The 14074-nt window shown below is 42.7% G+C and overlaps 1 protein-coding gene across 2 annotated transcripts; it reads left to right on the plus strand.

The window, feature by feature from the left end:
* The first annotated feature begins 2255 nt into the window (after positions 1 to 2255).
* On the plus strand, positions 2256 to 7704 carry LOC308075837 (uncharacterized protein). 2 transcript variants are annotated; one of them, XM_080415813.1, is made up of 4 exons: positions 2256 to 3272; positions 3480 to 3598; positions 3753 to 3879; positions 4086 to 7704. In XM_080415813.1, exons 1-4 carry the CDS (start codon positions 2993 to 2995, stop codon positions 5069 to 5071), a joined length of 1512 nt encoding a protein of 503 aa, XP_080271939.1. In that variant the 5' UTR covers positions 2256 to 2992; the 3' UTR covers positions 5072 to 7704. The 2 variants fall into 2 exon arrangements, with proteins under 2 accessions (XP_080271939.1, XP_080271940.1); XM_080415814.1 differs by having other exon boundaries at positions 3753 to 3870.
* The last annotated feature ends 6370 nt before the right edge of the window (positions 7705 to 14074 follow it).

Raw genomic sequence — 14074 nt, forward strand, 5'->3', positions numbered from 1 at the left:
GTAGTGGTGTTTTTTATATACTGTGCATGTTGTCAGAATGTGCGTTTGTGACGTATATTTTAACTAAGTCAGCTTAGTAAGCAGTGTTCAGTCGGCTCAGAACCTGTGTAAGTGTACAAGTCCTTTCTGCTCTGTTTCATCTCACAATCCGGTCTCGATAAAAGCAGAAATGCCATTAGGATTATCTTGAAAAGGGTTAGCACGTTCTGATCTTAAAAGGTAAAGGACATTGAGATAGCACAAGAGAGAAAATGTGTTCTCACAATATGTGTCCCCTTCCTTTACATGTATATCCTTCCCAATCATTTCAGGGAAATGCTTCATCACTTGAAGCTGTCTTTCTGGCAGTGTAGTTGTGGCAGCTAACTGTACATCTGTCCACCAGAGGGTGCTGTATGCATATCTAGGATGCCATATTTCTTTACTATCCTCTGCCTGGCATCTTCTCCAATGGTTGTGGAAGGATATTTAAAGGGTTGAAGTAAGAAATATGTAACAAATAACTTTATATATATATATATATATCAATGAATATATTTACCATTTACTCATTGTTCAAGTACAGTATATTAACCGTATGTCAACATTTGTGTCTGAAAGACAGATTGTGTATAGAATTACAGCAGTAGCAAACTAGCAATAATAAAATAAGAAATTTGTTTAATTTAAAGCACCTGCACACTTAGAAGAGGAGTCAGCCCCAGTGGTCATGACATTTGATTTTTTCTGAATAAGTTGGCATGTGTTCGGGGTATTATTTTGTAATACAACTTATTGTATTGTTAGTGAATAATATGTTATTGTTAATCAAGTGACTTATTTAAAAGACATCAAATGCTACACCATGGATGGTAATGGTGGAAAGTAACTAATTACATTTACTCGTGTACTGTACTTAAGTACAATTTTGAGGTACTTTTACTTTACTTGAGTATTTCCTATTTTCAATACTTTTACTTCTACTCCACTACATCTCTGAGGCAAATATTGTACTTTTACTCTTTTTAAAATTTTATGAAAACTTACTAGTTACTGTAGATTAGAATTATTATTGCAAAATATACATTAACCACTACAGCCCTATCTAAACTTTGGCTATTTGAAAATAGCCGACAACGCATCTCGATGCGATGAAAGATTTTAATACATTTTATACATATCAAACCTTGTGAAACGGGATATTCTGCATAATGAGTACTTTTACTTTAGGTACTTTAAGTATATTTTGATGCCAATACTTTTGTACTTTTACTCAAGTAAATTTTGATTACTGGACTTTTACCTGAGCATTTCCACATTACAGTATTCATGCTGTTACTTAAGTAAGCATTTTTTGGAATATTAGTTCGTTTTCATTTTCGGAGTAAACTGCACCTCCCCAGTTTATTGCGAATATACACCGTAGTACGACGGTGTCGCGTGCCAAGAAGAACAGATCTACAAGCTAACAAGGCGTGGTGATGTGACTCCTTGTTAGCTAGTAGATCTGTTCCTTTTGGCAATCGAAACACTAGCGAAATGCAGTCGATAATATTATTATAACTATGGATCATAGTTCATCATGATCATCATGATTTGTGTGCATAGGGATCTCATCTTAAACAAGCTCAGTGCTTAATGAGTCTTCCAGTTTAGTAGACCTTGTATTGTGAATTTGTACTTCCATGTACTGCTGTTCTCATGTCTTACTAAATAAAGTACATCAATCAATCAATCAGATGCAGTATGAATCTCTCCATTAGCACATCGCGATACTTCAATATCATCGTCACACACGTACGTCGACCTGCTAGCGTCAGTGTTGCCATGTCGGCTTATTATAAGCGATTTTGGGCTTCTCTTTTTCTGTGAAGTTGCTATTGGTGGTTGTGGTTTTTGGGCTCGTTTCTAAAGTGTAGTTGCTTATTTTGGCCTTGTTTCCTAATGTTGTTTAAACCAGTGGTTCTCAAACATTTTCATGTTAAGGACCCCTAAATTAATATGTATTTTGTCCACGGACCCCATCTGAAAATATTTTGAGCCAGGGTCCGGGGACCCCCGTAGCAGATTTGTGGTGTTAAAATGTAAAAAAAAAAAAAAATATATATATATATATATATATATTTCACGTTTTCTCCCAAGATTCTTTTGAAAATAGCAGATCTACAAGCTCACAATGCTTGTTTTCACATACCTGGTTGCATGTTTCTCGTCAAATCTGGCAACACTGATAATCATCACACACACACACTCACGTACCTCGACCTGCTACTAGCGTTAGCAGGACGACAAATCACACCACCAGTCCACCACTTCTCTGGTTGGCTATTCTGGCCAAGAGTACATGAGCTGTACTCTCTGAATTCTCAAACAATGGACGGTATTTGATTCCTTCCTCGACTACAAACTGAGCGAGGAATTTGTTTTGTCAGGTCGGTGGCTTGTTGTACCCAACGACCAAGTACTGGTAACGCTTCGTTGGCTCCCTTGTTTACACGTTAGCATGCATAGTTAGGTAGCAATAGCATGCAAGCTAACCAGCGCTGGCTCCTAGTAATCTGTCCATGGTTTGCTAGTTGAAGGTAGATAACTGCCTACAACACAAGACTATAGATGTATTAAATTGGACTGTAAACAGTTTGCTATTATAACAGACTGCGTCAGTTGTCATCACTGCAGGAGCTAACCTCATTTTTAAAGCTACATTAAAGCTTGCGTTGCCATCATTGGACCATCCCATAGCCACACCACAGAGGATCATCTCGTCCACAAAGCTTTGTTGGACAGCAGCAGTTATTAGCTGCAATAAGAGGTAGCTGAAAACGACCTTTGTTTCTACATGGCAAAATCTCAGGGCAAGTCATAGCTTCCAAGGTAGCTAGCTTTAGGTCAGCTTAAATAGTCTTGGAAAGCTCTACTTGTCTTACAGCTTCCACTGGAGACTGGGTACCGAAAACGCTGTCCTAAGTCCCTGTTATTGTCGCCATCCTAATCATCACTGAAACAAAGGACAATGGAGTCGGTGAGGAGTGTCTTCCATGCCCAACTCGCCACAGTCATGGACTCGCTGCTGGCAGCTGCTGTGTGTGAGATTGCCAAGATCTTTGAGAGCAGCCTGTGTGAGCAGCAGGCAGAGCTGGTGCATAAGGGAGAGGAGATCTCCATGCTCAGAGGAAGGCTGGACAAAGCAGAGAGGAAGCTGAACGGAAAGAGTGGGGGAGAGGAAGGGGAGACGTCAACTGGAGATAGTGAAGGAGAAGGCTGTCGGCGACAGCAGGCTTTGACAGGTGTAGGTAAGATGGCCATGGATTCAAACCCAGGGATAAACGGTCTGCTTGACCATGTTTAATGTCGATAGAATAATACTGCAAGAATGGCCGGGAGGACGCATTTCAGCGTAGAGTCACTGTCCTCATCATCCTTGATCTTAATTTGTGTTTATTATTGGAATAGTAGCTGCAGCTTTACCCATGGACTTTGCCTCTTTGCCCCCTCTGTAGGGCTGAGTGTGGGAAAGGCGGTGTCTTCCCACCAAGACCCAGTGGAGGGCCTTAGTCAGAGCCTCCGTAGGCTGAAAGAGGAGGCCACAGGCCAGGATGGTGCCTCGGTCAAACATGAGGTCAGACCCACAGAATACAAGACTACGTTGTTATTCAAGTCAAATAAGGCAGCCTTTGCAGCTTCTATTGTATATCATTGTAAGCATAATCTGAGAGACCTTCGCAACCGTTCCATACTCATTGATTTTCGACATGTTTCAAACTCCTCCACAGCGTTCAGCGTCACGCCCCACACCAAGCTCTGTGGCGGTCCAGGTCCCAGAGGGAAGTGTTGCTGCAGGGGACCAGAGGCAGGGAGGCGCCCTGTCTGCCACACAGGCCAAGGCTAAATGTAGGAAATGTAACTATACAGCCTACTTTACCTATTCAACAAAACCAGTGCATTCAAGTATTCTACTTATATCTATGTGATTTGTTTCATTATCCAGTATGCTAGAAATAATAGGCAATTTTGATGTAAAATGGCCTCAATGGGTTTTTGTACCTGCATGTGTCTTGTAAAACAAGAATTACCCAGCTCTCTAATCTCTTGTGTCTTCACTGTAGTATCACACTGGGATCAGGGCAGTCGTAGTGCAGACCACAGACCTCTACAGGAGCAGGCCTCCACTCCATTCCTATCCATTTCCCAGAGTGGCCGTTGCTCTCCCAGACCTGACCCCACCCTAGCTCAGCCAGGGGAGTGGTTACCTGGTCTGGAAGCTAGCCGAGGCGGGGTGTCCGGTCTAGAAAACCTTCAGGCGGAGGGCACCAGTTGCTCTGGTCCTGCCAGCAGCAGCACCGGCACAGATACGCCGTGCTTCCGACCGGGCTTCGGTTCGGATGAGACCAGCAACGAGGACGACGATTCCTCCTTTCCCTTCCTGGATCAGGAGCATGAGAACCAGAACTCCAACCAGAACCCACTGCCAGGCCAGACGGCGGCGCAGAGGGAGGCAAGGCAGGACCAATCGCAAGCACAGTCACCGTGGAGACCCCGCGACGACAGGGGCGGGAGGGGCCCTGTCCCTCAGATCAGGAGAGCCACTACGTTTGCCAACAGAGACCCGTTGCGACCGCAGTCCAACACGCAGTCCCACGCCCTCCGGCACACGCACACTCTCAGCCACCCGCCGGCCCCCGGTGGCGGGAACGGCCGTCCGTACACCTGTCCATACTGCACCAAGTGTTTCACCTACCCCTCCCATCAGCGCAGACATCTGTTACGCCACACAGGAGTGCGACTGCATCCCTGTCAGTTCTGCGACAAGAGCTTCCTCACTCCGTCTGAGCTCACTGTGCACACCCGCACGCACACAGGCGAGCGGCCGTTCGGCTGTGCCCAATGTGGTAAGCGCTTTGCGCGTAGCGGGAACCTTAGGGCCCACCAGCGGGATGTTCACATGGGGAAGAGGCCCTTTGCTTGTACTGACTGTGGTAAAAGGTTTGCTCACAGGGGTAACCTGCGTGTGCATAACCACAGGGTCCACCAGGGTGATCCCTACTATATGGATGACCAGCCAGAGCCAGAAATTAGCCAAAATCCAATTTGAATATAATTTCTGGGGCTGCATTCGCAAAGTATTTGATCTTATCACTAAAAGTTGCTCCTAATTGGCACTAAAATATCCTAGCAAGGAGTTTCCTCTTAACCACAAAACTGATGAGGGCTACTTTTACCAAGGGATGGAGAGAAATCTTTATAGAAAGGACAGTTTACCTTGGTGGAATGGATGATGTCATGTTTCATGAACAAGCTTACTGTTCACAAAGTGATTGGTTGATAGGGGACTGATCTGTATCATGGCTATACAGAATACACAAGTTGGTGTGAATTAAGTAGACCTCTGTTGTGATCCTAAAGGCCTACCTGGTGACTGGTCATTCAGTTGAATTGCCCTTCTGTAAGCACAAGTTTGGAGAACAAGATGACGGCATGGTAGTGTCACACGGCATGATGTCTTGGCATACCACCAAGGCACCATAAATATAATGGTCTGCACTTGTGTCTAGGGCTGCAATTATGGATTATTTTATTAGTGATTATTCTATTTTTGATTAATCGAATAATCGAGTAACACGTTTTTGATAAAAAACATTTTTTTGTATCAATGTATCGATTTGGGGGAAAAAGTTATAGATTTTCTTTATAATCGTTTAAATCAATTAGTCCGAATAATTGTTGAAGCCTTATTGGTCCATTTATGCTATTTAAACACATGTACAAACATACTGTAGGATGTCTTTTATGTCTGTGTATTGTGTGGGTGCTGTATCTATTAAGTTGAATGTTGTCTATAGATATCACAAGTACTCAAGACTGAAAATAATTGCTAATAACTGGACGGACACACAAAATAAATCCACCATATGTTGTGATTGGAATGGAAGATAGTTAGTGATGTTAAACAATGATTATTGTGTTATTTGATGAGCTTACGTTTCATATCACATACTATATGCGCTGCACCCGTGCAACTTTCACCAGCAAAAAGAAAGTATTTCTTTCCCCAAAATCGATGTTGCAGCCCTACTCACTACGAGTAGACAACCACAACCCCCATGGTGACATGTGTAAATCTAAATCCTGCTCTTTAGATTTACACAAATCTAAAGGGCAGGCTGCTGGCCAAAATCCTGCAAATGACAGCAGTTCCCCTTTCTTATGGAAACTGAAGCTGTATTCAGCAAAAGAGACAAAACCGGTGCCACCAAGGTATACACCCAGAATTGTGCTGCTGTTGAAACTTGAGAAGGTTGCGATGAGGCATGCCAGGCAGATGGTAAACAATCTCAGCAGAATCAGGCTGCACTATACCATTTTCCTTGGTGCCAAGCAGCATGTAATGATTATACAAGCTGAAGAAAAAAAACACCTGACAGCTAATTCAATAACTGGCGATTGGTTTTGGTGATAGGTTCAGGTAACTAATTAAGTCACAATAAACAAACGGAGCCAAAAGATGTTCCAAAGTCAAGACCATGCACATACCATGCACAATGTTTATATGCAATTAAATTGTTTATTGAAATTATGAATTGGATTTATTTTGAGGGGGTGTCTCTGTAGCCTATTACCTCAGTGATAGTAGTCTACAATGTCCTCCGAGACCGTAACAGGAGGCTTTTGTGTGGTGTTTATGATTTGGTCATAGTGACATTCCTCTCAACTACCCCCTTGCTACTTGTGCCTGTTTCAAAAGTCTGGTCTTAGCATTAAATGCTTTACTCTTACACCTAAAATGTACAACTCTCAAAATTAGGACTGACACGCCCATATTAGGTTTTATAAGTATAGTAAATTGGCCAGTTAGGAGCTATGTTTTAATCATGTTTTCTTGAAGACAGCCACTTGGCTCTGCTGCTGCATTTTGCCTTTGACCCAACTGATTTGTCCCAGTGTTACTAATTTCAAACATTCAAAATGTGTGAAAACCTTTCTTTTTACAGCGTTTGTATTTCATTTGTTGATCCTGTGCTGTTATACATTTTAGATGGTATTAAACTGCAAACAGGGTGAACAAGACAATTTTCAATTTAGGCATTTAGCAGATGCTCTTAATCCATAGTGATTTACAGTAAACAAGGTAAGATATTATAGTTGCGGTTTGTTTATAATATTATATGGCCCAGCTTTATGACCATAGGACAATAATGGAGGCGTATCCTTTATGGTTCATTCCATTTCTCAAACTATGCATTTCACTGTACTGTAAAATGACTGGATTAAGATATCCATAGAAAGGAAATAATGCTACCACTAAAAAGTGATTCTGGATTGGCTATTCTCTGCATTTTGTTATTAGAAGCGGAGTAACGCTAAACAAATGGTATTTTTTCTCCACTATATGTGAAAGGAATGCTAATTAAGCTACATATTCCACAAAGCCAGTAAAGGAGCACTAGTACATATTGTAGTACTTTCTGGAGGGGTTAGTTTGTTGTGTGGCATGCAGAGGTAGGATAGTGTATCTTTCCCATGAAATGTGTGTTAATATGTTTATGTATTATCCATGTGCCCAGATTTCAATTTTTATATCAACAGTATTGTAGCTCAAATGTAAAATATTTAAAAAGAATCTTTAACTGTAAAGAATGTGTATAAAGAAATTATGTTAATGACCAACGGTACTTTAATTATTCATCCATGTTTTTGTTCATGTGAAATGAAATAAAATACATTCACGTCCAAACTATTCTCACCAGGAATATTGTTTTGTTTTGTTTATTCTTTTTATTTATTTGTGTTTTATTTTGTATTTGTGCGGAAGGGGTCAATTCTTGTATCACACTTTAACAGCCACAAGGGGGCAGTGTTAAAATGTACCGGTAGCTCTGAATCGCAGGCCTCATGCTCTTGACCTGTTTAGTAACCTCGCGTCACCAGTCTTTCACCTGTTTAGTTGATAGTTCCACTAAAACACCCAACATCTAAGGGGACTAGGGAGTCCCCGGCGGTATGTGTAGTTTGAAATTACATCTCTCTTTCTGAAGAACATTTCTGATGCTCTTGATTTCCTTGAAAAACATGTTGAACTACTGGGAACGTTAATTATATCTTTTTGTTTATATTGTTCAAAACAGGAGAATCCCAAATCCTCCCTGATGCATGCACCTTTGCCACGACGCCATGATCGTTCAAAGGACTGGTATGTGAACTGTGTATATAAGCGGGTAGCATACTTTTAGGACATTGTGTGATAGTTTTTTAGAGCTACCACTTGCATACACGAATACGAATACCCCCCCCCCAATAATAATAATAATAACAACCATATTCTTAGGGGAATTATTGTCTGGTGTGTGACTGAATGTGGGTCTTGTCACGGTGTGGGTGAGGTGGTCTGAGGGGTGTTGAATCAATGGGTAAATGAGGTATGTGGGATTACTGAGATTAATGAGGTATGTGAGATTACTGATATGTGTTGCATAATAGATGGTTCATTCATGTGTATTGTGTTTGTGTTTTTATGTGGATCTCAGGAAGAATACTTGCTGCTACCCTGGCCCAAATAATGGGGATCCTAACAACGGTAACAGGAAAGGTGGGCACCTTGGAAGAGTGGCCTCTAGGGAAATGTGGGCACCTGGAAGAGTGGGCACTTTGGTGGGAGAAGAGTGGGTACTAGGGAAATCTGGGCACCATGAAGACTCGACACCATAATAAATAAACTTTGGCAGTTGCTGCAGTGCTGTTATTTAGGAGCTGGTGTTCACTGTTGTTTCAGCACACGCGACACGCCTGCACATCAGCACTGTGTTGGTTCACATGCACTGGTGCATGCCTGTGAGACTGCATTCCTGTGTGACAGTCTGTCACACACTCAGTAGTCTGCTGTAGTATCCTAACATAGCATGCTGCTTTGTTGTTAAAGTGATATTTAACCCACTGACTGTTCTTTAAACCCCCAAACACAACACAACAACGAGGTCAAAAGTACAATATAAGCGTTTACTGGCCAAAATAGTAGTAGCCTGTTAAAAGATAGAACAAATTGAGAAAATGGTCAAATACCTCAACATTTAAGGATACCAAACAATTGACACATGATCAATGTTAGGATAGAGAAAAAAACATATAGCTAAACAGTACACTATACACACAGATGACCATAGTCGTTATTACATGATACAGGCATTGTTCATGTTTTCTGATTATTGGTTAGTTGAGCATGTACAGTACATGAACGGAACATGATAAAGGTCTATGCAACCAATGAAAACAATTATTATTATTTTAATTGTGGTGAAAACTACAGCGGACTACTGAGCGTGTGACAGCATTGGAATGCAGTCTCATAGGCAGTGCAACTAGTGCCCACTCTTCCTAGTGGCCAGATTTCCCTAGTGCCCACCTTTCCTGTATTCCTAACAACAAATAAGTGGGCTATTTGTAGACTTGGAAAACTGGGTCACTCTGTTGACCTCTTTTTTCCCCCTGCGATTGGAAATCGAAATATCTGTATGTGTGTACAAGCCTGTAGCCTAATTTTAAACACTCGGGTTGCTATTTTTGGCAGATTGATTATAGCTTTTCAAAAATAGAAGATCTACAAGCTCGCTGTGAGCTAGATAGGCTATCATTTTCACAATTTGTTGCAAGGGCTTTCGTGGTTAAAGTGTCCCTTACAGAAAGGAGCAACTTTCAGCTCACCACAACACCTCAAATCGATGTCTTATCACAGGACATACTGTATATTATATAATTAATTTCATATGTCGCTCCAACCAAACCTAGCCTTTGGGATTTCTGTACTAATTGCATTGCTGATCTGCTACTGTGTTGACAACACCTACTCGAACACATACACGCGCACGCACACACACACACACACACACACACACACACACACACACACACACACACACACACACACACACACACACACACACACACACACACACACACACACCGCCTTGAATACTGAGCAGGGCTTGGTCTGCAACCCATTCCCCGACTGCTGAGCGCTTGGTTTGCTCATTGAAAGATTACATTCGGTGACCCCTCAGTGACCCACCCCCCACCAAGGTCACCTGTCTCTCTCTCCCTGTGGGGTTAATGCTGCCATTATAAAACTGAAACACGCAATTCCAGGTCCGACCCAGGATTTCCTTCAGCATAAAGGAAAGTGAAAATAGAAGGTATTGAAAGAGAAGAGATTTCAAAAGGAAATGTGGTATAAAAAGTGTGTGTGTGTGTGTGTGTGTGTGTGTGTGTGAGACTATCGATGGGAAAGGATTGGATTCTTGTAGAGTAAAGCTCCAGGCTCTCACAGACCTTTCAGGTTCACGTGCGTTCTCATGTGTGGCCTAAAGAGTTGGGTCAGACAGAGCTAACAGGTACAGATAGAATACCGGTAGTTGTTTTTAGGCAAGGGTCAAATAAGCTTTGCTACATTTTTTGTTTATATATTTGGTGTGTGTAATCTGCTTTCTGGTCTAAGCAGCTTTGCACTGGAGGAAAGGTAACAAATAAACAGCTGACAAGGCTATTACTTCATACTCTGGTATGAGCAAAATGGCCACCATGATACAAAACTACAACTGTAGCTCCGATGATGATGATGATGAAGATGACATCAACGACCATGTTGAGCAACACGGATACAAAGCGACACAGTGACAAAGATGCTGTGTATCTTTGTATCTTTGTATCGGGCCCGTGTGAACGCACCATAAGACTTCGGACACTTTGGTCTTTACAACACTGGATAAAACCATTTGACATACATTTGGTCTGAAATGTAATGTGCACCACAGCACTTCAAGTGCTCTGACATTACCCTGAACTGACAATGTATTGTGTCAGTGGTAGACAGCTAGTCATGGCCATAACCTTGTCATGTCCTGGCCAGTGTTTATCACCAGGGCGAGTGTGTTATCACTGTGCTCCACCAGGGATTAGACTATATAACGTTCTGTTTGCATTTATGTTGTCCCGTTCCAGTTTCTTTCCCCTCTCCCAGCCCTTCAGGCAGTCGGTTTTAGCCTCCATGGATGCCTTTTTTCCCTCCACCAAAACAGTCATTACATCAACATCACCAGCCCAGACTCCCAGGAGTAAGATTATCCCTCTGTCACCTCGCACTGTTGTCTCCTCCTCCTCCTCCCCCAAAATGCATACAAATATACATACAGAAGTAAAAGGAGAGGAAATATTTATCCAAACCGGCCCAGCAATGGGTTTTGTGGAACTGATCGATGTATAGCCCTTTGGTGTGTGTGTGTGTGTGTGTGTGTGTGTGTGTGTGTGTGTGTGTGTGTGTGTGTGTGTGTGTGTGTGTGTGTGTGTGTGTGTGTGTGTGTGTGTGTGTGTGTGTGTGTGTGTGTGTGTGTGTGTGTGTGTGTGTGTGTGTGTGTCACACATGTACGTGTGTGTACATGTTGCACATACATGGACATTTACAGGACCTGTATTTGTGTAATTGTCTTTTTGTGCCTGTGTGGTGCACCTCTGTGGTTACATTTTCTAACCCTGTTGCACGCGAGCGTGTGTGTGTTTTCCATGTGAATCATTTTCTGTGTGAATATGTGTGTGGTGTGCATCCACTTATCTTAGCCTTGCCCTTTTCTCAGCGCACCTCAGCTTCTGTCAGCAACGCGGTTAAGGGGTTTAGTGTTGCCCCAAGGCTGCTCATAATCTACCCGGTCCCTCTGTTCCCCTGGGGCTGCAGTTTAATTTGGGTTCCCATTACTGTAGTGACCCCCCCCCCCCCCCCGCCTTAGGAGATTACAATCCTGTCTCCCTCCGAGGGCCATGAGATGATCTATCTTCTGCTGACTGTACTTAAGCCCTCACTCAATGTGCTAATAGTGTTAAAGGCTGGGCAGATGTTGCAGAGCTTTTAACTTTCCTTTTCTACTAAGTACTTTTGTCTGTTGAAAATTGAGATTTCATGGCTGCCAGGCTTAGATCCAGTGGACGTTCGCCCACTCAAATGATATTAAATCTGAGTGTCCTTTTTGCTTATTTGAGCGATACATGATAATTTACAGCTGGAGAAAATTAGATATACATTGAGAGGCTCTTCTAGGAAATTCCATAATATATGGGACCCCTTCCTTGCTCATACAGAGAAAATAATTTCCCCAGTTATTCCTGAATAAGACTTGCAATCTATCGATTGAGCCAAAAGGTGGGTAACTGGAACACTCGGTACAGCAACCTAGTCGGACCCTTTTTATTTCGTAGAATGCTCGGTACAAGCAACCCGCTTTGGTGAGAACAGTCGGTACCAGTTCAGTGATACATGATAATCAGGCTTTTATCAAAAACACAAAGTGTGTGTGTGTGTGTGTGTGTGTGTGTGTGTGTGTGTGTGTGTGTGTGTGTGTGTGTGTGTGTGTGTGTGTGTGTGTGTGTGTGTGTGTGTGTGTGTGTGTGTGTGTGTGTGTGTGTGTGTGTGTGTGTGTGTGTGTGTGTGTGTGTGTGTGTGTACTGCCTTGGTTACTTACAAAGAAGCACATACTCTGCAAATCCTTTACAAAATGAACTGAATTTAGCTAAATCTTTACACTCTCAGAGTCATTAACACTAAGGGTTTGAAAATTGTGTATGTGCACTGCAGGTGTGTAACCAGGAGAGTGAGTATCAGGGATCAGGCATTGGCCCATGCTGCTCCAAGCGTGGGGTTTCAGATGACTGAAACCCCACGCTTGTTTGGAACGTGGAACGTGATGGTGGACTGGAGTGGGACTTCATTATCTTCCTTCTGCAGAGTTCCTGGGTATTCCGAATATCTGTGTGTGTGTATCATTTCATTGGCTGCTCTTGGGGGTTGCTAGGCAACCCTGCATGTGCGTGGCTGTGTGGGGGTGGAAAGGAAGAAGAGCACCAGGTCAACAGAGACAGACAATCACAAAACATTGCTGCGTCGGATTGGACTCGTGATGAATGATGATGCCTGATCATTATCATTGCTGGCTGGGCCTAGTGGGTGTTGGGGTCTCGCAAGTCCACCCTATCCACACAGTTGATGCTTATTTATGTATGCCAGAAACTGTGAATGATGTTTTGCAGCAGGCTCCATTTTTCTTTCTTTCACTGGGTGGGGGTGGGCAATCGATCTTTTAACAAACATTCTTAAAAGAGTGCAGTGGTCCCTTTGTTTTGTTAGTGGTGGGGGACACTGCTTTGATATTTCACATCGCAACTGGTTTGACTGTGTGATTCAGTCATGAGTCAGCAGTGGTTCGACAAATTAACAGTGAGTCAGTCACCCATAAATGCATTTCATTTTGGCTTATCTTTTTTGTGTCACTTTTTGTTATATTGATAGGTGGCAGCTTCAGGGCTAGTGTCTGTGTTTATAAACTGTACACAGAGTGTGTGTGTGTGTGTGTGTGTGTGTGTGTGTGTGTGTGTGTGTGTGTGTGTGTGTGTGTGTGTGTGTGTGTGTGTGTGTGTGTGTGTGTGTGTGTGTGTGTGTGTGTGTGTGTGCGTGTGCGTGCGTGTGTGAGAGATCTGCTCACTGACTCATCTTCAATCAATCATCTACCCCCAAAAGCATTCTAGGCCACTATGGCCAATCCACAATAGTGGCGTGCTACTGTATCTCTGCTACTGTATATCCTCCAACATTATGCTTTTTCTTAGCTACTGTAATAGTCTCAACTGCATCTGTGCTGATCTGGAAGATCTGGATGGGTGTAAGTAAATGGTAGATGTGGGTCAATACAATAGAATATAATATAATGCTGGGTTTGAGTCCATTGCCATGAGAGTGTGGCAGTGTTCCAGTATCACCAGGGCAACAAGGCCGGTCTGAGGCCAAGGTTTTCATGGTTGAGTGGCGAGGTCGCTACGAGCGATGGACCTCAAGTCATTCTCTTGGGCCCAGGGTCAGAGATAGCAGTCTTGCAAGGACATATTGAACTGGACATGCATGGCCTGAGATTCCTGCCACTTGCAATGCTACTGAACATAATGATAAGGAAGATTATAGATGATTATGTGAATTGAGTGAGTGTATAAGCTCCACTGTATGTGAATACCAAGGAGGCACTCAATATTATTTTGTAAGAACAAGAACAACATTTTAACTGTTTTCACATCA

Source organism: Gymnoscopelus braueri (genome assembly GCF_963280865.1).
Source record: "Gymnoscopelus braueri genome assembly, chromosome: 20".
Taxonomy (NCBI): domain Eukaryota; kingdom Metazoa; phylum Chordata; class Actinopteri; order Myctophiformes; family Myctophidae; genus Gymnoscopelus; species Gymnoscopelus braueri.